The 22,492-nt window shown below is 39.3% G+C and overlaps 3 protein-coding genes across 3 annotated transcripts in view; all 3 read left to right on the top strand.

Moving 5' to 3' along the window:
• Window positions 1-647: 647 nt before the first annotated feature.
• On the top strand, window positions 648-10,721 carry LOC132102707 (uncharacterized protein KIAA0408-like). Its single transcript, XM_059507324.1, has 6 exons — window positions 648-785; window positions 3,648-3,902; window positions 5,745-6,206; window positions 6,500-6,579; window positions 6,671-8,162; window positions 9,968-10,721. Exons 1-6 carry the CDS (start codon window positions 648-650, stop codon window positions 10,160-10,162), a joined length of 2,622 nt encoding a protein of 873 aa, XP_059363307.1. The 3' UTR covers window positions 10,163-10,721.
• A 2,800-nt stretch (window positions 10,722-13,521) lies between these two features.
• echdc1 (enoyl CoA hydratase domain containing 1) lies at window positions 13,522-16,572 on the top strand. Its single transcript, XM_059507322.1, has 5 exons — window positions 13,522-13,950; window positions 14,585-14,727; window positions 14,884-14,936; window positions 15,536-15,616; window positions 15,871-16,572. The coding sequence occupies exons 1-5, from the start codon at window positions 13,734-13,736 to the stop codon at window positions 16,277-16,279; spliced, it is 903 nt and encodes a 300-aa protein (XP_059363305.1). The 5' UTR covers window positions 13,522-13,733; the 3' UTR covers window positions 16,280-16,572.
• Window positions 16,573-18,644: 2,072 nt separating this feature from the next.
• LOC132102703 (plectin-like) overlaps window positions 18,645-22,492 on the top strand; it is a 128,064-nt gene continuing 124,216 nt past the window's right edge. Inside the window, exon 1 of the mRNA XM_059507313.1 lies at window positions 18,645-18,700. The gene's annotated coding sequence lies outside the window, so the exon portion shown is untranslated. The remainder of the gene's footprint in view (window positions 18,701-22,492) is intronic.

The following is a 22,492-nucleotide window of genomic DNA, read 5'->3' as shown; positions in this document are numbered from 1 at the left end:
GAGAGGATAGCGTAAATTCTATTTTCAGTGTGAAGTCGGCTCCAGAGAATGACAGACTGGACATGAAAGCAACAGACGCGCGCGGCGCAGAGAGCCCAGCCCGGGCTTCGGAGAAGAGGGCATGACGGCTGGGCTCGGTTAATAATCAGCCTAGTGTGTCATATGGGGACTGCAACTGCAAATAGTTAAAAGAGGCTGTGGTTTGTGTTTGAAAGATGTGGAATGCATTTGGAAATGGATCGAGCGGGTGTGTAAGCAAGGCGCAATGCTGGGAGTTCTGGAGAGGCTCGGCAAGAAGCTCCAGAGTCCCGCCAGGGTTCGGTCTTTCCCGAGCAATCTCCCGGAGCTTCCACCTGGAGCTGCTGCGTGCGCGATCACTGCTGCCTCCGGTGCGATAGGCAGAAAAACTCCGAGGCACGAGCCGCACACGCGCATAAAAAGAAACTCGACGAATTAAAGAAGCGCTTCGACCAGGAGAAGGAGGAGTGGAGAATGGAGAAGGAAATGCTTTTGAGACAAGTGGCTGATATAGAAGTACAAGCAGAAGCATGCGACTTGAGGGGATTTGATTTGACCAAACAACAGTGCAATGCCGACGTCTTTTCTCTTATTCTGCGTTGCATTTGCAGGGTGGGGAGAACAGGAGGATGTTGTTGGATCTGAAGTGTGTTTTAGAGGAGGTGAAGCGTGAAGAGAGTAAACGGGGTGAGCTGGAGCTGCAGCACACGGAGGATCGATGCGCGCGGACTCTGGAGAGGTCAGAGCTGGACAGTCGCATTGGTCAGGTATGAAAAATACACAGCTCTTTATAGGCTACTCCAGTGACTGTTTCTAATGGGAGGATGTTTTTATTTTTCACTGTTTAGAAACAAAACTTAAAGTGTTGACTAAAAAGACCCATTCAGTTCGTTCGCACGGTAAAATATATAGTCACACTATTTGGGGTAAGTTGTCACAGTGTCAACTTGATGAGAAGGGAATTAAGAAGAAGAACTTTTGGCTTATGAAAAATAGATATTGTATGAAATGTAGGCTAAAGTAAAAAAAATACAAAAAAAAATAAAGGATGTTTTATACAATATTTAACGTCTTTTCAGAAAAAAGTACAATTATGAAGCACAAACCAATTTAGAAAAAAGTTAAATGCAAAAATATCAAACTACCCCACCCCCATAATAAATTATTAAATTAATAAAAGGACAGCAAAAAAAAAAAAAAAAAAAAAAAAAAAAAAAATATATATATATATATATATATATATATATATATATATATATATATATATATATATATATATATATATATATATATATATTGGGGTCGGGGTGCTTGTTTTAATTTTTTCTTTAAAACTAAAATGCTAAAATAAATGTTGAGGATTTGCATACAGATAATGCACTAAGATGATACACCTGTTAATCAATTGTTGGTGTTCTAATAGTTATCATTGAGTTTAGCTCAGAAACTGTGTAGGCTTTGTGTAACACAAACACTATCAAGCACAAATATATGCTGTCAACAGGAGCTTTGTGGGTAAGCTGTGACAGACGACCAGCGCTTTTGTGGTATTAGATAATAGCTACAAAGAATAAAAAAAAATATTGACATTTCACAGTAATATAAGAGCGATATCTGGAAACTATGTTACCAAACTAAAAATAGCATCCACTTGTAATTAGTTTTCATCTTATTGAATTGTCCCTCTGTTTATAACATCCTTATAAAGACACAGTCCAAATCATCATGGTGAGAGAAGTTTTCAGTCTTCTCTAGGGTTTTATACATTATTGTAAGTGTGAATGAGTGGCTCAGTCACTCCTAATGTTATCACAGACAGCACTGTACATGAGATGAAGAGAAGAGGAGCTTTGACTGGCTATGTGATGCTGTATCTTGTGACTGACTGCACCTCAGGACATTACTCCATTATGCTGTGGTCCAAGTTGAAATACTTCAGAATCATACAAAAGAATAGCCTTATAACAGTGACTCTATGGACTCGTGTGTTGCTTCGCCACAACTGCACTTGTTTGAATTCAGAAAACGATTCAGGTTTATCCGCACAAATCCACCCAATGTATTAGTTGGTACAGAGAGAACAGAAATCAGGGAGGGGTCAAACTGAACTGTAAAAAGTTGTTTTCTTTGCCGTCCACATCCTACCACAGCACATATTTTTGTCCCAGTTTTTACCACTAGGCATTCACAGCAGGGTATGTGCCAGCATATTTCTGAGCATATTTGTGATCTTTAAAACAGAGATGAGTTCCTCCAGGCCCCTCCCTCAGGAATGTGAGATGCTAAAGGATTGGTCTTGCTGTCTATAAATAGAGAGCTGTTTCTGTGACATTGATACCCAGACACAGAGCGCACAGCAACTGTGGTCATTATATTTTAGTCTTAAAACTACAGCAGCAACCTACCACAGTCCACTCTGGTTACATGGCACATCAGTGTTTCACATGTCCTCTGCTTGTAAACACAGACTGCTAGCGCACCCAGGAGAGCGCATAGATTTAATGACTCTGCCAGCACATTTTAGTGCTATATGAGAGCTCTGCAAACACTGCTTCACTCTGGTTTGTTGCTATGAGAAGCATAAACAAGATTCACCTATTTATGTCTTGGCCGTGGCACAGATAATGGAGCATGCAGGTTTATTCCAAAGCAAGACAGGATTTTACAGCTATTTTAAGATGTTGATTTCACATGCTAGACTTTTTTTTAGGCTTAGTGGAATAGTGGCATCTTCATATGTTCAGAAGAGATTTTTGATAAACACTTCCATTCAAAAGTTTGGGGTGGGTGTGATTTTTTTTTAATGTTTTTGAAATATCTGTTCCGCTCACCAAGGCTGCATTTATTTGATTAAAAATACAGCAAAAACAGTAATATTGTGAAATATTATTACTATTCAAAATAACTGTTTTCTGTGTGAATATATTTGTAAACAGTAATTTATTTCTGTGATGCTCCGCTGTATTTTCAGCATCATTACTCCAGTCTTCAGTGTCACATGATCTTCAGAAATCATGAAAATAGCATGTTTTACTGCTGCTGAATGTTTTTGTGGAAAAGGTGATACATTTTATTTTTTTCAGGATTCAAAGAGGAATAGAATAATCAAAAGAACAGCATTAATTTGTAAAAAAAAAAATAGTTTAAAACAAATGTCTTAACTGTCCATTTTGATCAATTAAATGCATTCTTGCTAAAAAGCATTCTTAAAAAAAAAAACTCTGAACTGTAGTTTATAGCATTAAGAAATCTGTAGAAAAGCAACGAGCACAATAATAACATGTAATGATTCATGTAGCGTATAGGTCTCACTGACATCAACAGCATCTGTCAGCTGCAGAGTTCAGTCGTGACAAATATGGTTTTAGTGTCTGCTGTCATCGGGGGGTCAGCATACCGATGTGGCCTCTCCATTACATGCCAGACTCTCAGCACTAGTCTGAGCTGTTTGTGTGGGTAGGCTTAGGCTGGGCGTTCGATGAGGCCTTGGCGAGGACTCAAGGTCTATTACTTCCTGTTGACGATAGGTTTCCCTAAATGCTAAATGCTTTCTTTTTTCTGTTCAACTGTCCCATACACTAATTTCCTCTTTGGTGGTCAGCAAATCCTTGCCCCTTTTCCTCCAACAGCTAGAAGACAGAGAATGTAGTCTGGTGGTGGAGACTGTGAGGAGTCCAGATCGAGGGGACACTCTGAAACAGGAGAGAGCAGAACAAAAGAAGCTGCTGGCAGACACTCGCAGTGAGGCCATGGACCTCCGCTGCAGGCTGGAGAACAGTGAGACGGGCTGGGTGAAGGAGAAATCTGAGCTGCTGGAACGCTTTGAGGCTGAGAGGAAGGAGTGGGAGAACCAGCTCATGGACATGCAGCGGAGGATTGAGGAGGTGAGTCTGCGGATGTGCACCACTCCCCACAGCTCAGCTGAGAGAACGGAGTCTTGTTTCAAACCGATTCCCTAAGTATTCCTGTTTACTTGCATGCTAAATGAAAGCTCTGCAAGTAAGCTTTGTTGGATAAGGGTAACACCTATGACTGGAAGCGATGAAGTCACATGACATAAACCTTGCAATTGCAAGTGACTGCCAAAAGAAGGTTTAGCTCGGTTGTGACTGGCAATCATCAGACAGAAGCTTAGAGCTCCAAGCTAGTGGTACTGCAAATATGCATGCATTAGGCAGATGTTTCATCAAAAATGCATTTAAGATATGCATTTTAACAGTTTGGGCGATCCTTCAAAATCAGACCAACAACTTAGGTGTTGCTAGTGTTCTACCATGTCTTAGGTCCAATATCATACCTTTCCATCCATTCTTTCCATAAACTAACCTTTTCCATCCATTCTTTCCATCCAAGTCTGTCGAAGTGTAATCCCATAGAGCTTGACACTCAAACTCTTAGCTCTGGACCAGGGTTCCTCAAATTCAGCTCTGGGGTGGGGGGGGGGGTTGGTTTAGCTTGCTCATATGTCTTTGATTAGGCCTGGAGCTAAACTCTGCAAGGCAATGGCCATCTAGCACTGCATTTGAGGGACAACAGACTGAACCATGACTTAGACTTTGGTATGTCGTTAAATAAACATTTTGGTAAACAAGTGACTTAAGCCATTTTCAAGGTATACATTTTATCAGGTCATGCAATATCTGTAGGGATGCATCGATACCATTTTTGATACTAGCACAGTTGTTTTATTTTTAAATCAATGTAGATTTTCCATACCTCTGTGTGTTGACCTGAACACCACTGTTTTTTGTGTTAAACACAATCTACTAAATATAGACAACTTCATTATACAGAAAGATAACAAATGAAAAAAGAAACCATATACTATGACAAAAATACTGTTATAAACTAGGATAGTGGATAATTCAGCAGCAAAGGTTACTCTAGAGACTGCACAATCATTTTATAAAATCTAAACATTAAGTAAAAAAACATTTATTAGTGGGAAACAAATAAGAGTGAAAGTAACATGCTTTAGAAACAGCACTAAACTCCAGCTAGATAAAGTCATTTTATGCTTTATCTACAGATCAAGTATAATAATAGGAACACTGAATACTCTTAGAGAGAGTTTCATGGTCTTGACTGTCGTAACCGAACACGACGCACAGTTTTAATGCTGAATGGAGGAGGACAGCGGAGATAAGAGTTTACAAGAACTTGAATTTAATGATTTAAATATTCATTTGTACCTCACATTAAACTATAAAATAACCTCAGAACACTTGGAATATATTGCACAAAACTTTATGGTGCTTTATGATTTTTTGTGGCCTTCACAGGGCTTAACAATAACACAGAATAGTATTGGCATAATATAGGATTCGGATCGGTCACGTCTGAATGATACCTGGTCCTGTAGAAAATGGCAGTATCGGAGCCAATAACAATACTGAGTAACAGATCGGTGCATCACTAATTACCTGGGAATCGGACCCACAATATTGTCATTGCGAGGCCATGCTGTACTGCAGAGGTGTCCCAAACTGCTCCTGCCGCGCCACCGTACTGCAGAGTTTAGCTCCAACCTCAATTAAACACATCTAAACCAGCTTATCAAGGTCTTCAGACTCACTAGAAACTTTCAGGCAAGTGTGCTGGAGCTAAACTCTGCAGGGTGTTGACCTTCCAGGAGCAGGATTGAACAAACCAGCTACTGGTAAGTGATAAATGTCTGAGTTTTGGAAGATGTACCAAGGACTACATAATTGTTTTGTCTTTTCCAGTTGTACAATGAAGTGAGGTCCCACCGTGCGGGAAGTTCTCTGAGACCAGTTACTGATGGACAAAATGCACTGAGGCTCAGCTCATGTTCTGCCAGCACTTTGTCGAGTGTAGTAACCTATCCGTCAGACGCCCAGAGCAATGAATATTGTGAGTCTTTAACCCAGCGAAGCACTGCCAGCATTGACTCCCAACCAAGTCAACTCAGTCACAACACCAGTGAATCCAGCGACCAGTGCAACAGCGATCAAAGTGAACTATTAAATCAGCAAGGTGCTGCTGAACAACAGGCTATAGACACTGCAGAGCTGGAGGAAATCCTGGAAAGCTGTTTGGAAAAGAAAATGGGGAACAAGTCCTGCTTCACTGGACAAGATGACCTCCTTAACCCTTTCAAAAGATTTCAGAGCATGGAAATAACCAGTGGAAGTGACAGAAAGAAGTACAGTACTGCTCTAAATGCGGTGAGACTTTGTTTCTCACACCACTCTAATGGTGGTACAAACAGATTTCTCAGGATTATGCATTACTATCTTGCTATGAATTCACGCCAAACCACCTTAACTATTCCTTAATGGAAACACAAAACCTAGGGAGCTGTAGCCTAAATTGTTAATTTACGGTACATTTACTAATAATCCATTATATTCCATGTTAGGATGCTGCTATGTAGTGCTAGAAATGTGCTATATTATATTGTGTGGTGCGAGGTTTAAAGTTTAAGGTCTAAGTCCTCTTATTCATCAACATCTTGTAGGCACTTCAGGAAATTGCCTGTGCGAGTGCAGAACTCTGTAGCTACCAGGATAAAACAAGGAAGTGGCCTGATATTAAGAGGTAAACTTTAGTCCACACAGGTGCTGCATACATCACTAAGAAATCAAATCAACAATATAATGACCTTGCTTTGTTTGGTTTTGCTTCGTAGAAGCCGCAGTGAGTCTAAGTTTTTTCAAAGAGAGGCTGAGTTGGTGGAGAAGGTAAAGGATAATTCGGAAATGGAGGACACAGTTTTGTACTTGAAAAACATGAGTGAAGACCTTAAATCCCTCGATGAGCAATACTGGACGAATTGGGAAGGTTGTAATATGAAATCGCAGCAAAGTGAGGCTAAGCCACAATACAACATAAGACAACAAGCTCCACCCGTACCGACCCGTAGCACATCTTGGTACCTAAGCAGTCCTTCAGCTTCAGAAATGGAGATCAGTGGTACAGAGCAAGGGTGTCAACGGCCAGGAGCCCACCCAGACAGAAAGTACACCAGCCCCGCAGTCGTACGAAAATTTGAAGCAATGCTTCAAGAAAATGAGGGGAAAGTTCTGACAGACTCTGTGAATGTAGCCTGCACCGTGCCTGTCGATTCCCAGTGCAATATCAGCTGCTGCCAGAGCCGCTGGTCCTGCGATGGAAGTAGGTTTGGCAGCAACAAGTCATCCAGATATGTTCCTGTTAAGCACTGCTCCTCCAATGTGGACATTGCAGATGCATCCTCAGATCGCAGTCTAAACCAAATAGCTGAGCAAAACAATCTCAAGGGTGCATCTCATCCCATGAGCATGCCTACAGATTCTGTTGCATCACTAGACTTTATTTTGCCATATCCCAGTGCTACAGCTACTCCCAGAAATGAGAGACTTGAGCAGAAAACTGCAGAGTTCAACCGTGCACTCTTCCAGACAGGGATGGGCGTTAGGTGTGATGAGGATATTTCCATGACTGTATCCACTGATTCTTCTGACAGTCTTCCAGAGGTCACATCAAAAGACATGCTTATAGACAGTCCTTCGAGGCACGTTGAAGACAATCCGAAGGATTTCTTATCGGATCTTGTGGCACAGTGTCCAAGAGATGAGGGAAGAAGGAAGGAAACAAAGAATCTTGTCACTATCTCTTCATCTCTGCAGCAGGAACTTAGTCTAAAGCAAGAAAGTGAAGTTAAGCCTTTACAGACTGCGCCAACTTCAGCTGACCAGCTTGTCCCAAGTGTTGGAGAAAAACGCTTTGAACTAGGTTTAAGTCCACAACGGCAAACCCAGGTGGAAAGGTCCGGCAAATTTCTGGATGTTGGTACAGACCAACAACCAGCAGACAAAAAACCCAAACATGCAAAAAAAGATATCAGGTCTCGGATTCTAGATGAGAATCCATGGAAGCCTTCTACGCTAGCGGCCTATCCTCGTCCGATGGAGTCTAGGTCCAACTATGGAGCTGTTGAGAGGATTCTCAAAAATTACGAGGAATGGGAGAGATCTCAGGAGCAGCATCAGCAGTCACAGCACAGTCCAGGGAAGAAGGAAGACCTCGTGGACCTCTTGGAAATCTTGGACATGCAACATGAGCCCAGATCCAGTCAGAAACAAACACACACACTGCACCACCAGGCCATAGCCCATAAAGAGACGCATGTAACAGTGCAGGTCAGTACTGCGGACACTCCCGAACATAGACCCACGCCATTCAAGCCACAAAAGCACACACTTTCACCTGAACTGCAAACATTCAAATACATGCTAAATGACTCAGCCGGAGAAGTGTATGAGGTGCAAGTGTAGATAACTACAGCGTGTTGAAGCAGCGGTGCTCAATTCCAATCCTTGCACACTTCAATGCACTTTGAATGGCACATACTGTATATGTTCGCTTCGAACTGGAATCATGGCACAATATCCTGTGATGTACACTTTCACAGGGTACTTACGTTCGAATAAAACAAACATCTGAAGCCATAAATGAGACATGCAAAATGTGCAGAGCAGGGGTCGCGATGACTGGAACTAAGAACCGCTGTGTTAAAGGGATAGTTCACCCCTGAAATTAAAATTGTGTCATCATTTACACATCCTCAAGTTGGTCTAAACCTGAATGAATTTCTTTCAGCTGTTGAACACAATAACAGATACTTGTAATAATTCTGGTAACCAAACAGTTGATGGTAGCCATTTTATGGAAGTCAATGGCTACCATCAAGTGGAGGGTTAGTAAATTATAACAGAAGTTTTGGGTGAACAGTTCCATTAAGTAGTATTTATTTATTCTTTGCTCCCAATGCATTTGCTAAAATGTCAAAATAGTTGTATTGTGAATATACACCTGGTTAAATAGTGCTGGACCACCTGCGAACTCTTTTCAGATGTGAAATACAGGTAAAAATCCTTATTGTATAATAAAAATATTAAGAACACTAATTTTCATTAAAACATTTTATTTCAGACATAATAGGTGGTTTTATAGGTTTGGTCTCTATGAGTGCTGTATAGTCATACACACAGTAACTGGTGAATGTGTGCGATCATCAGAGTTTGTTCTCAGTGCCAAATAACAGATTAGAAAGATTATAAATATATATATATATTAATCTAAAACTTGTTGTTTCTCAAGTCTGGAAATATTTAGAATTTATTGTTAAAATATCTCATTCCCACAAAACCATCTAAGCAGCACCATTAAAATTCCTTAAATTGAATTTTTGTTAGAAAGAGTTGGCAGATTGCTCAAAGCAAGGAGCCCAGAAGCTTCTTATTGTTGAAACTGGGACATTTTCTTCAAGGCTTGACATAAAAAGAATTAGTGGCACCAAGTTTAATTTACATCTTTCATGTCTAGCTCTTTAGAAAACTTAAATTAACAGTTTTTTATACAGGAGGCCAAGGTATGTGGTGTAATTACAGAAACATGTAGCGTGGCCAGGAGTCTAGTGAAACTAGTCCTCTGCACGGACGGCCTGCTTTTGTAAATTACACAACAAAATGATTGTCAGATGAGTCAGAAAAGCATTAGAGAGATTGAATCAGTTCTTTTATTTTTACTTAGTTCTAAAATGGAGAACATATGCAGGAGACAAAAGTTCAGCCATTGCCGTTAAATGCAATGGCATCGAAAGAAAAGTACAAGAAACTGTATTGCAGTTATAAAAATCATCTTGTTGCATGAAAATAAGATTTATCAGCTTACTCCACAAATTAAATGATGTATAATTTCTTCGTATCATACACTATAGGTTTGCATTAAGTACATTAATGAGAATAATTAAAATTAGGCTCCTCTTTTTTAATGCAAAGCATAACTGATTTGATGGAAACATCCTGTCAGTCAGGTTAGATTCATTCACACATGTTCTGCGATAGATCTGTACATGAAAGCACACCAGCTAATGTAGGTTATTGTGCTGTTGACAGGAATATTTAAATCCACTGAGGTTTCATTAAAATATTTCTCTTGACAGCAGTGCAAAGAGTCTTCTGTAACTATCAAGAAGAGCTTTTCACGACCTGCATGTCCGGCAAAGCGACGTTTGCCCTCTCGTTGGGCTAGCCGCTCGTCCGTATCATCTGCATCAACTCCTTCATCACCACCCACAGTCTTCACCCAGAGACAAACACTCACCTACTCCACCTTCCACGCAGAGACCGTCATCTAAACGGCCCTTAGATCAGCCTTTAAAGCTGTACATGTTGCCTGATTACCTGTGCAACACCAACAGTGACTGTCCAAGTGATGATTTTGTTGTTTACATGTCTATAACCAATGCCTTTTTTGTTATTTTTTTCTCAAAGACTGGTTTACATGTATATTTCTATTCTACCAATGTGATTTACAAGTGCATATTATGCTTTCTGTTTTCATAAACCAGTTTCAATCTGTCATCCTTATATTTTATCGCTGCCAATGCAGACCTGTTTCCTGTCTTTGTTCTTGTGTGTGTGTGTGTGTGTGTGTGTGTGTGTGATGTCTGCTGTCTGATTGAGAATATCAACAGCTGTTTCACATCAAACTCTTTCTTATACTTTCACCAACTTTAACCAAAAAGATTGACTTGTGTAATTACAGAAACTAATGGATTCTGCGCTCAGTTTATGTGCTTATCTGATGCAAGACATATCATTAGACTTTGCCTTTGCAGTCCCTTTTCTTGATAATTAATATCACAGATGAAACTGTATTCAGCATTTATAGAATAAAATAATGTCACATTTTTAGACGTCTATGTTTTTTATTCATAATCTGTTTTTGGTCTTGTCTGGAGCTACTGTAGATGGTAATAATCAAAGTTTAATTTTTTTTTTCATTTAATTAATGTGCTTAATTATATGCCTTGCTTTGAGAATGAATGAAGACTTACAGCATTAAACCCTGGCTGTATTTCACCTTTTATTTATGCGATACCTAATAACACATCTAAAACTCTACTTTAGTCAGCTAGGGTAGACATTTAGACATTCAACCTTGCTCTCTTTAGTGGCATACAGAATTGTAATGTTTTCGCAGCTGCAGCATCCTGTCAGAAAACCTTAGCTGGCATGCCAGGACAAAGATCACCTTCCCCAGGCGCAGATCAGCTCATCCTTCTCCACATTTATCCCGCTTCACTCAAACATCTTTCCCAACAGGAAGCCAGAGGCCCAACATGGGCGTCTGTGACAGAAACATAGAGCAAGATCTGAAATCTGACCACACTTGACTGTCATCTAAAAGCTCCACGTGTTTGTTCCTGCACTCTTTTGGGTTTGTAGCATTGTTTGTGGTTATATCATATCTTATGTAGGCTACATAGGTATTACCTTCATGCTAAAGGTTCCTTAAACACATCGCCTTGCCTTGAATTATATTTTAAGTGTAACCTATGGACAATCTGTGGAGATACTACAATGTCATTGAAAACACGTAATCTTTATAACCAGCTTTTTCAAAGATGTGTAACCATGAAATGAAATGATTAATAATGACAGCTTACTGTTTCCTCCTTAGACAAAGAACTTATTTTCGCGAATGTCTGTTTGGAGCCAGATAAAGAAACACGTGCAGAGGACTGTGGTCCGTATATCTTCCGTAATGCCGACCAGGCTGAGATGTAGAACTGTACAGAATACAGAATGATTCTGAACAGAATGATCAGTTTTTCAGTATTTCCTTCAAAACTTACAAACTTTAAAACTACTTTAACCCTTGTGCGTTGTTGGGGACGTTTTCGGCCACTAGGGGGTAAAGTTGAGTCTTATTAAGGCCACAACTTTCTCTGTGTTTGAGCTAATGGAATGATTTTTGGTGACAAATCTTATTTTGACACATACTTTGGGAAAATGCTTTGAAATTTTTTAAAAACTCAATGATACAATGTGGGCAAATTCACTACCCTTTCGTTATGTTCATGGATGAAAACCACACTTTACAGTTTCTCCCAATCCACCCTGATGCAGGATCGTCTGAATCCTCCTCGCCTTCAGTGGAAGCTGACACTCCTGAGTCTGTGGTGTCAGAGGGAGAAGACAATTCATCCTGCAGCTCGCTGAAGGGGTCAAGCTGCATAAACATTTCTAAAACTTCAGTACAAGTCAAGCCCTTTCTCATGTTGCTTGCTGCTTTTCTCACCATCAAATGACCAGCAGGATGGCATGAAAGTGTTTAAATCCACTTGTTTTTGTTTGGTCTGTACTTCTCACCATTAAAAGGCAGCAGGTGCATAAATACACTCTTTGTTATTGTTTACTCCATGTAGTTCTGAGAGCATGAGGTGCATATTTTGATTGTTTTCAGATACATCAAGGTAAGTGCGCAAAGGTCTCTCTCACACCCTCTCTTTCTCTCTCTCTCACACACACACTATAATTTGCTGTTATACTCCATATAACTCCATATACAAGCCAGAAACTAAGCCTTTTTTTGCACAGGCCTATCTAAAGGGTTAATGGTCCCACCTCGTGATCAACTGTAAAAATAACAAATAGTACCTCTTCCCAAAAGGGAAAATCACAAACAATCAAGAATGCATGATTTTATGGTGTCATGGCTTTACAATCAAAAAATGTCGTTATAATGGAAGTCAATGGGGCAAAAACAGCCACGAACAGTAAATGAGGGAGAAAAAATTAAAACTGATGCTGCACAAAAACTAACAATGCATCAAAGCCAATCTTGTTACTAATCTTTGACATGCCCAAGACTGTTATAAAAGGTAAAAAAATGTCCAGTCCACAATCACTTTTTATATTGAAAATAAGTCAACTACTTCAAACTTTCTTTTTCAAGCCAACTTAAAGTTTGTCTACAAAGTTTTTTTTTTTTTTTAATCTAGTTCTACTATTTAGGATGGTTAGTATGAACATTGGGAAGCAGGGTAAATGAGCTTCTGTGGTCTGAAGGAGGAAAAAACAACTAAATCTAAGCATCAAAACTTTTAGATTTTCATCTAAAAACGAACATCAAAAGATATGATTTCAGTTAATAAAAAACAAACAAAACAATCCTGTCATATCAAACATCTCCTATGATCTGATCTCACTGCAGAAATGTCCAAGTATCATCATCATATGGTGATGTCATATTCACCTTTGAAAAGCACTAAATTGAATATAACAGACAGATGGCAGGACATTCAATTTTAGGCTATTAACACAGTTGCATGCCCAGAAGATACTGTTATAAATTATCGGAATATCTATCTGGAGTAACCTTCAGAACTGCAACACAGTATGCGATAAACCATGATATTAACATCTTTATAGTGAACCAGAATAATAGTTCTCATTTTTTTTTGCAATCTGTCTTTTTAATTAAAAGCAACAGCTCTCCCTTGTGGGCATTTGAAGCATGGCCTAGAACACTAATTTGAGCAAACCCCTCGGTATATCTGGTGGCAATTCCGTCTGCTTTCATATATTTGTGAATTTCTTCAACACGCTGAGTGCAAATAGCAGTAGCTTTATTCAGGAGTGCGCGGTGAAAGAAGGCGGGATCTATATATCAATACTTTGTTTCTTTCAGGACGGTTTTTAAAGTTACTCCGACGGCTCGAGACAGGTCAAGTAGATGCATTTAAAACAGCACAATATAAAAGACAAAGTACTGTGCATTCTAATGTAATTCAATCATTTGAAGTCTTCTATTGCAGTTTGATTATAGTCAGAGAGTGCGTGTTTACTTCAGACACTGTCTTGTGCTGCACACACACACACACACACACACACACACACACACACACACACAGCAGCAGCATGAGTGTGTGTGGAGCTGCTCGGTTCCGCGGCTCCGTGGCGAGGATCCTTCAGCAGCACCGAGCCGTCTGCAGCCACACGAGCGGCTCATCTACCGAGGGAATCAGGGAGAAGCTGCAGGCTTTCCCGGGAGGATCCGTGGAGCTCCGGAAGCAGCGGGACTCGGGCGTTGCGCTGCTCACGCTCAACAACCCCGCGCGCAGGAACGCGCTCTCAGGTGCTCGCGCACTGCACTTTATCTGGATTAGTTATCATTACAAACTTAGTGGTGAAAATATTAAACGTTTGGAATAACATGTCAGAGTGTTGTCTTGCTACGGGGCTTCATACTCAAGTAATATCGGTCAAATGTTATTTCTATAATATTTTATAATTATATTTTAAATAATTATATTATTTATTTTTGCATAATTTGACAAAATTACAATTTGATTGGAAATGGTGCACAAAAACAATACTTTGTCCGCTCATAAAATGTACCTTAATTTTCTTCACGCATGACATAACTCATATTTCATTTCAAATTTTTCATTAGAAAAAACAAAACAAATGTTGTTGGGCCAAAACGGATGGGTGTGGTGTAACTGTTTCCATATTTCTACACACTATGAATTAAAATCATTGGTTTATGTTGATTTCATTCTTGCTGTGAGAATTTTCTAGGTTTTTAAACGTAGTAATTTATGTTTTTCTGTGCTTTCATATTTTAAGATTGATAGTCTGGACCTGCAGTTAAACGGTAAAATAAACTCTGGACATAAATCTGAAAAAGTGAATGCAATTGTAAAAAGCATGGTAAATGATGAATAGCCTTGATAACTGAATTGTGTTGGTCTGCCTGTGTTTTCCAGGCTGCATGATGCTTGACCTGGAGCAGCGTCTGTGTGAACTGGAGACCTGGACAGAAGGGAGAGCTGTGATTGTGCAGGGAGCTGCTGGGACCTTCTGCTCTGGATCAGATCTCAGTGCAGTCAGAGCCATAGCAAACCAACACGTGAGGATCACATTGTCATTACATTTTCATTACACTATCACTTAAGATAAAAAAGTGAACTGTACTCAGAGAACATATTGTAGTTTTCAGAACTACAATAAGACTGAACGACAGAACACTGTTTCCAGCTGATATAATGATGCATGTGTTTTTCAGGACGGCATGAAGATGTGCGAGTTCATGCAGAACACTCTCACAAGACTCCTCAGGTTGGTCTTTCTGAAGAAACGAGCCGATCAGAGCGATCAAGACACCAGGGCTCAATATCAGGAAATATTTTTAAACAAAATTAGAAAAAGTAGAGAATCTTTGCCAAACCATGAAATTCAGCTCCTGATCCTCCTTTTGGGAATTGGCAAAAGTGGCTGTAATTACTTTATTCATTACACAAGTGAAGCTTATCTTTCAAATGTAACATTTTACTCTTCTACTATTACTACTTGTGTGTGTGTGTATATATATATATATATATATATGCGCAGCGTACCTGCATGAGTGTTTATCAGACAAAACAAAAACAAAGCAGGTGTTTGCAGTGATGCCACAGAAGAGCCATTTTTGGTTTCTCAGAGAACCTTTCGGGGAATAGTTCTTTGAAGTCCACTGTAATGAACCAGTGTGCTGCTTCCATTGATGTTAAAGCCACAGATGCCAGTAAATACCTTTAATTTTAAAAGAGCATCACAAATTCAATGTACACAAGGGTGATTTTGGACACTGTTACCGTCTGTAGTGTGTAGAATATGATGATGCAGAAAGAAAACATGGGTGTGATTTCTCCAGTGTCCTGTGGTGATGTTTCCGGCAGGCTGCCGCTCATCTCCGTGGCCCTGGTGGAGGGACGAGCGCTGGGTGGAGGAGCAGAACTCACCACCGCCTGCGACTTCAGGTACGAAGACACAAGGGTTTAAATGAGTCATATTATTATTCCTAATATTATTAATTCCGTGCAGTACACGTATAAAAGATATTTTGTACCAGAAAAACAGTTTTGGAGGTTGAGGAGGTAGGTTTGTATTCTGAAAGTCACAGTAGGTTTCAACAAGCCATTTTGATGAAGGGAAAGTTGGGTTCCTCCTGATATGACCCCTTGGAGCTCTCCTAATTCACCCTGTTGGAACAGAAGGTTATTTCCATTTCCAGGTTGATGACGTCTGATGCTGTTATCCAGTTTGTCCATAAGCACATGGGTTTGGTTCCTGGATGGGGAGGAGCTGCAAGACTCGTTCGTATCGTTGGCAGCCAGAATGCCTTGAAACTGCTGAGCGGCGCTAGAAAAGTGGATCCAGACATTGGAAAACAGATGGGACTGGTTGATGAGGTGCTCCATTGTTCCTCTGGCGAGGGAGAAGCACTGTGTCAGGCCGAGCGGTGGCTGGGTCAGTTGATTCAGGGCCCGGCTCCAGTGATCCAGGCGGTGAAGAGGGTTGTGGTCTCAGGAAGAGAGCTTCCCCTGGACCAAGCCCTTCAGGCGGAGAGAAGTGTGTTTGGGACAGTATGGGGCGGTCCAGCCAATCTCGAGGCTCTGGCTTTAAAACCTAAACATAAGTGAGTGACTGCATCATCATCGCTGCTTACCATTAAAACTGTTTCAAATGTGCTTGAACAACCTTATATTTTCAGATCAATAGAATTAACAGAAAAGTTCCTGGATTGGTTTGCAGAGTTTGCTCATGCACACATTAGTATGTTAACATCTGAATGCTGTATCTTTCAAAGTTTTGTGTTTGCAATAATCTATGTATATTAATGCAGTACTTTAAAGTTGTCTTTTTTTTTCTTCAGAAAGGATAAACCTGAGGGGAAAATAAAGCAGTATCAGCTAATTAAAATTCATGAATCCAGGGTGAATCAAACACAATGTTCAGATTTTGAATGGTCCTGCATCCACATGACTCATTGTGGACCTTTAAAGAAATCACTTGCATTGGTACTTGAGTATCAAATATATTAGCAACTCTTTACTTGAAAAATTTTTGAATAAGCATACAGTATGCACACTGTACTCCACTACATTTGGTATGGTACCTAACTTTTTGTGCAGCGGTTTTGAAGTGATACCGCCAACTACAGGGCATTGAAGATACTAGATCTTGTGTGTTTTTACTCGCCCCAACTAGTCAACAAGGCTACTTTACACAAATGTGAGCACATTAGCAGGTAATTGTGAATCTGTTACAGGGTCATTAAATGTAACAAATCATTTAAAAATGTGTAGTTGGCAGATTTTGAGTCGTTTGGGATGAGGACATGGATGAGACCTTCTTGAAGGAGATTGGTTTACTTCTATGCCCTTTTACAGTATTTGTGCTTAACTGAGATGTCATTGTTTGTAGACGTTTAAGATGCTGTTTTGTCGACCTTCATTTATTGCAATGTTGAGTTTTATTTTGATTTTAGAAAATAGAATTTGAAAATTTTACAATTCAACCATTTCTTGTTTTTCACTGGTGTTTCTTTTGGGTGTTGAGGACTTGTGTGTCTCTAAGCCTTCATTCAGTATGAGTCAAAAACTCAAGTACTGTTCAAATCAAGTGGTTTTTGACTGGGTGATTTTAATGGAGTCATTTTCACAGTGAGGGATCTCTTCTCAAGAATGGTTTTGAGGTTCTCTTTACACCTCTGCTGCATTGTGTGATTTTCTGTCATGAATTATTATTTCTTCTATATTAACAGCAACAATGTCTTGAAACTGGGGCCAGTTGCATAAACATAGCCATTATGTACAGATATCTTAAGAACTAGTTTGACCAGCTAACAATTCGCCAAGAGATGATTAGTCTAACCTTTCTGACTTAAATTGGGCCAATCTACCTTTTTGTAACCGAGTTTAAACTAGCTATGACCAGTCTTTAAGAAAACAAAAGACTGACTTTTTAAGACTATAAGCAGTTTATCCAACCGGACTCTGTAGGCAAAGAGGAAACACAAATCACTGACAGTGACACTCCAACCAAATGTGTCTGAAGTCTCTGAGGGAAATTTGTAGCAATACCCAACAATACATTGTGTTTCATACTGTTCTGTTTTATCAAACTATACAGAATGGACGGTTAAAGCAGTATCATTGCTTACTTTATTTAACACATGTGCATAACAGCATTACATTGTATGGGTCAAAATTATTAATTTTTCTTTTATGCCAAAAATCATTAGGATATTAAGTAAAGATCATGTTCCATGAAGATATTTTGTAAATTTCCTACGGTTCCTAGCTTAATTTTTGATTAGTAATATGCATTGCTAAGAGCTTCATTTGAAAAACGTTCAATATGATTTTCCAATATTGTGATTTGTTTGCTCCCTCAAATTCCAGATTTTCAAATAGTTGTATATCTCAGACAAATATTGTCCTCCTAACAAACCATACACAAATGGAAAGATTATCTATCTATCTATCTATCTATCTATCTATCTATCTATCTATCTATCTATCTATCTATCTATCTATCTATCTATCTGTATTCAGTTATAGTTGTTACAGTATGGTGATCTATAGCCTTGCAGAAAGCATATGACATTACTGATAAATCACTCATTTACTGGTATTTAATGTTTAAATCATGTTATACGGTTAACTCAAACTTGTACTATAGTTCTCGCACGTGCACATCCACCTCGCCGCGTGTCTCTTTAATTGCACCATTGTCGTGTTACCCCCGTCAGATCTGGACTCCACATTGCTTCAGAGGATGTGAAGTGGATGATCTTCATAAGAAGGTTTGAGTCCTCTCCACTGCAGGACACAAGCCCGCGTGGCTCGGGCATCGTCGCGTTTGGCGCTGTTTCGCACGGGTTAATCATTGATAGCGAGTGCTGTGTGTGCTGTGGGATGGTGTGTGTGTGTGTGTGTGTGTGCGCGCGCGCACTGCAGCCTCTTCACTTCAGCTCTTGTGACCGCGCGCGAGCCTTCAGTGCTTCTGCGCACCGGCGCGTGACGCGACTGCTGCTCTGACGGGACCCCGAGACAGAGGTAACAATACCACAGACATCACATATCCTCATTACGATTCAGATTAATATTGATTTCATATCATATTTTGAGGATGCACGAGGAAAGAGTGGTGCGTGCGCGTTAGATGTGTTCTGATCTGTGTATGCTCTGTTGTGCAGTGCTTTATTCAGCTGATGGATGATGTCTCCAACAATACTGCATGTCTTTGATCATCATAGCTATTCGAAAAGTTAGCATGGGCTCAGTGAATTATAACTGGCTTAAATGAAGCGAAGTAAATATGGAAATAGGTTAATTGTCTGTGTACAAATAGCGCGGATGAATTTCTTCAGTTCACACCAGTCAGGTGCATAATTATTATTCTCAACTGTTTTATAGTATTTCAGATGTGATGCTCCAGTGTTTTCTTCCTGCATCAGCACATCTGCATTCTAAACGGGTGTTTCTTCAGCTATAGGCACTTTTGGCCCCCTGGAGCTCTAGAAACACCATTAAAACACACTTTTCGATGATATCTCCACTGCATGACATAAACACACCACAGACACCAACATATGGAAGCACATGGGTAGCGATATTCAATTTGGAATGTAATATGCAAAATGACAATGCAATATGTAAAATGACAATGCATTTCTGTATTTACATTTTTATTTTCCAATACATTTGTGCAACGTTTGGTGCAAAATGAAAATGAAAATTAAATTACATAATTTTCATTTGCCATTTCATACACCAGTTTTAATATGTAAAATGAAAACTAATTTTAACGCTTTATAAGTTGCAAAATGAAAATGAAAATGTATTACAGAAATGATTAGATATGTATAACATGTTCAAGCAAAAACTGTGGCAAAATTATCATTTAAATGCTATTTTTCTTAAATGCATTAACACTCACAGTCAAGACACTTACGATTGCATTTTCATTCAGTGTCCCGCAATGAATGTAGCAAAATTCAATGTGCACATTGAAAATGCATTCCGAGCCGATCACGTGTCCGCCCCCTCGCGCCATGTCAATCACTGCGTGAACAAGGCGGGGATTGCAGAAGGTCCGAGACTCAAATCTCAAGAAGAGGATTCAAGTGAGAGAACATGGACAAGACCGTTGGTCCGTGTACGTTTTGATCATTTCGATTTATGGCTTCAATATTACATTCGCACTTGTGGGCGGGGCTGAAACGCTGCTTTCATCTGATTGGTCGAATCACTCCACCTTCAGCTCGGTCTTTCCATTCTTTCAGGCAGAATAAAAGTCAGTGCGAGTGAAGCACTGTAATGTCTGAAACCACCACTCACTGTTAATTAGAATAATATTTGAGTCAGATGTAGCTGGGCACATAATTCGTGCTGCTGAGACCTGCAAATTATTTCTAGGTTGTAGTATTGTATGTATATTGTCCCACTGATAAATACAGTGCAAATAGTTCTGTCTCTTTGGAAAAAAGTGAAGTGGAAATAAAAATCAATAATAGACTGAACAGTTCCATGTCTGTAACATTTACCACTCTCATCTTTTAAGTCATAAGGCACTAGGTATGTGTGTGTGACATTAATAAATAATTGTAAAAACTAATAGTAGCCTACCCCAGAGCGCCCTCTCGCGGCTGTAGACGGTAATGTTTTCTCTTGGTTCTGAATAAATGCGACTTATATATGTTTTTTTCCTCGTCATGACGTATTTTTGGACTGATGCAACTTATACCGAAAAATACGGGTAACATTATTATTATTATTTATTATGAGACTAGAACTTTAATGTTTCACCAAATTCAGCTCAGATCTTCAGAGTCGTCTGACTCGCGTTGATGTATAACTGGCCAGACTTACCTTCCCAAAAATCCTATTTAATTTTATTTCATAAATTTAACTATATTTATTTCCACTTCACTGTTATCCAAGGAGACAGAACTATTTGCACTGTTTTTATCAGTGGGACAATATTTATACAATACTATAACCTAGAAATAATTTAACGGGGTCTCTTGCAAGTCGCAGCAGCATGAATTATGTGCCCAGCATCATCTGACTCAAATATTATTCTAATTAACAGTGTTTGTGGTTTCAGACATTACAGTGCTTCACTCGCACTGACTCTTATTCTGCCTGAAAGAATGGAAAGACCGAGCTGAAGGTGGAGCGATTCGACCAATCAGATGAAAGCAGCATTTCAGCGCCGCCCACAAGTGCGAATGAAATATTGAAGCCATAAACCGAAATGATCAAAACGTACACGGACCAACGGTCTTGTCCATGTTCTCTCACTTGAATCCTCTTCTTGAGATTTGAGTCTCGGACCTTCTGCAATCCCCGCCTTGTTCACGCAGTGATTGACGTGGCGCGAGGGGGCGGACACGTGATCGGCTCAGAATGCATTTTCAATGTGCACATTGAATTTTGCTACATTCATTGCGGGTCACTGAATGAAAATGCAATCGTAAGTGTCTTGACTGTGAGTGTTAATGCATTTAAGAAAAATAGCATTTAAATGATAATTTTGCCACAGTTTTTGCTTGAACATGTTATACATATCTAATCATTTCTGTAATAAATTTTTCATTTTAATTTTGCAACTTATAAAGCGTTAAAATTAGTATTCATTTTACATATTAAAACTGGTGTATGAAATGGCAAATGAAAATTATGTAATTTAATTTTCATTTTGCACCAAACGTTGCACAAATGTATTGGAAAATGTAAATGTAAATACAGAAATGCATTGCCATTTTATATATTGCATTGTCATTTTGCATATTACATTGCAAATTGAATATCGCTACCCATGTGCTTCCATACCAACATGCCTTTCAGTGGAATTTACACCATTCCTTCTGGAGTGGAAATAACATTTGGATCATTTAAAGATCCCTTTATGTATACTAAATAAACACAATATATAACAATATTGAAAATCACACTTTTGCATGACTTCACTAAATTAGAGTTAGCCTACAGTGGCAAACAATAGACAATATTCTTTCTTGAAGTCATATTAACCTTCAGTTTTTCCAGTTTTCTTTAGGCATGTCATATTTCATCTCAAACTCGATGACACTGTTTTCTTCGTTGACTAAGAGGTGTTTCAGTCCTTCTAGATCTGCTGAGCACAGATGATGGGACTGTCATAATCGACATTAGGAGACACTCGATGACTCAGTTAACTTCCATCCAGTGCTTGTTCATATTAAAAACAAGCTGTTATGAGTTAATTGAAGTGAATATTCATTGCAGGAGTTTTTTGCTATGAATGCTTTTCAGGGTTTCACTTGTATCTCATTTCCTCAGCTTTTTTTCAGTCGTTCGTCGTCTTCAAACAAAGACAGGTCTTTATATGACACATCTGCATGCTCACACAAGCATCATGTCTTACCGTGTGTTTGTTTGCATATGGATTTGCCCTAAATTGCTGCTCTCACAATATCTAGAGTGGGTGTTAGTGGTTGTATCCAGTGTTTTTTGCCCTGTCCAGTTAAACATTGAGGTCAGTGTTAACTGTGTCTTGTTGAACTAGCGCTTTACAGTATGTAAATGACAAGGATAAAGTTTAATATCTCACACTGGTTTTACATAGTTCTACATTATAATGCAGGTGATATGAAATGTTTTAGATGCTGCTGACAGGCTTGACCAGCGCTGTGGTTAATCATTTACTCTTGGTTAGCCTTAACATCTGAGTAATGTCAGAAACATTGTGAATGTTACAGGATTTGATACAGATGCTTTACTGTGCTTTCAGTGTGTTTTCTGCAGTTGATTTTCATTGGCTGTTGATGCAGTTTTGTGTCTTGACTGATTGACCTTCAGGAG

This window comes from Carassius carassius, chromosome 24, assembly GCF_963082965.1.
Source record: "Carassius carassius chromosome 24, fCarCar2.1, whole genome shotgun sequence".
Classification (NCBI taxonomy): Eukaryota; Metazoa; Chordata; class Actinopteri; order Cypriniformes; family Cyprinidae; genus Carassius; species Carassius carassius.
This window is presented reverse-complemented; position numbering and strand designations above follow the sequence as displayed.

Bases quoted from the DNA above. Each gene is read 5' to 3' on its own strand.
- LOC132102707 (XM_059507324.1), top strand. From the start codon at position 648: ATGTTGTTGGATCTGAAGTGTGTTTTAGAGGAGGTGAAGCGTGAAGAG. The intron at 6,207-6,499 runs GTGAGACTTTGT...AACATCTTGTAG, and splicing joins ACAGTACTGCTCTAAATGCG to GCACTTCAGGAAATTGCCTG. The intron at 6,580-6,670 runs GTAAACTTTAGT...TTTGCTTCGTAG, and splicing joins AAGTGGCCTGATATTAAGAG to AAGCCGCAGTGAGTCTAAGT.
- echdc1 (XM_059507322.1), top strand. From the start codon at position 13,734: ATGAGTGTGTGTGGAGCTGCTCGGTTCCGCGGCTCCGTGGCGAGGATC. The intron at 13,951-14,584 runs GTGCTCGCGCAC...TGTGTTTTCCAG, and splicing joins GCGCAGGAACGCGCTCTCAG to GCTGCATGATGCTTGACCTG. The intron at 15,617-15,870 runs GTACGAAGACAC...TTCCATTTCCAG, and splicing joins ACCACCGCCTGCGACTTCAG to GTTGATGACGTCTGATGCTG.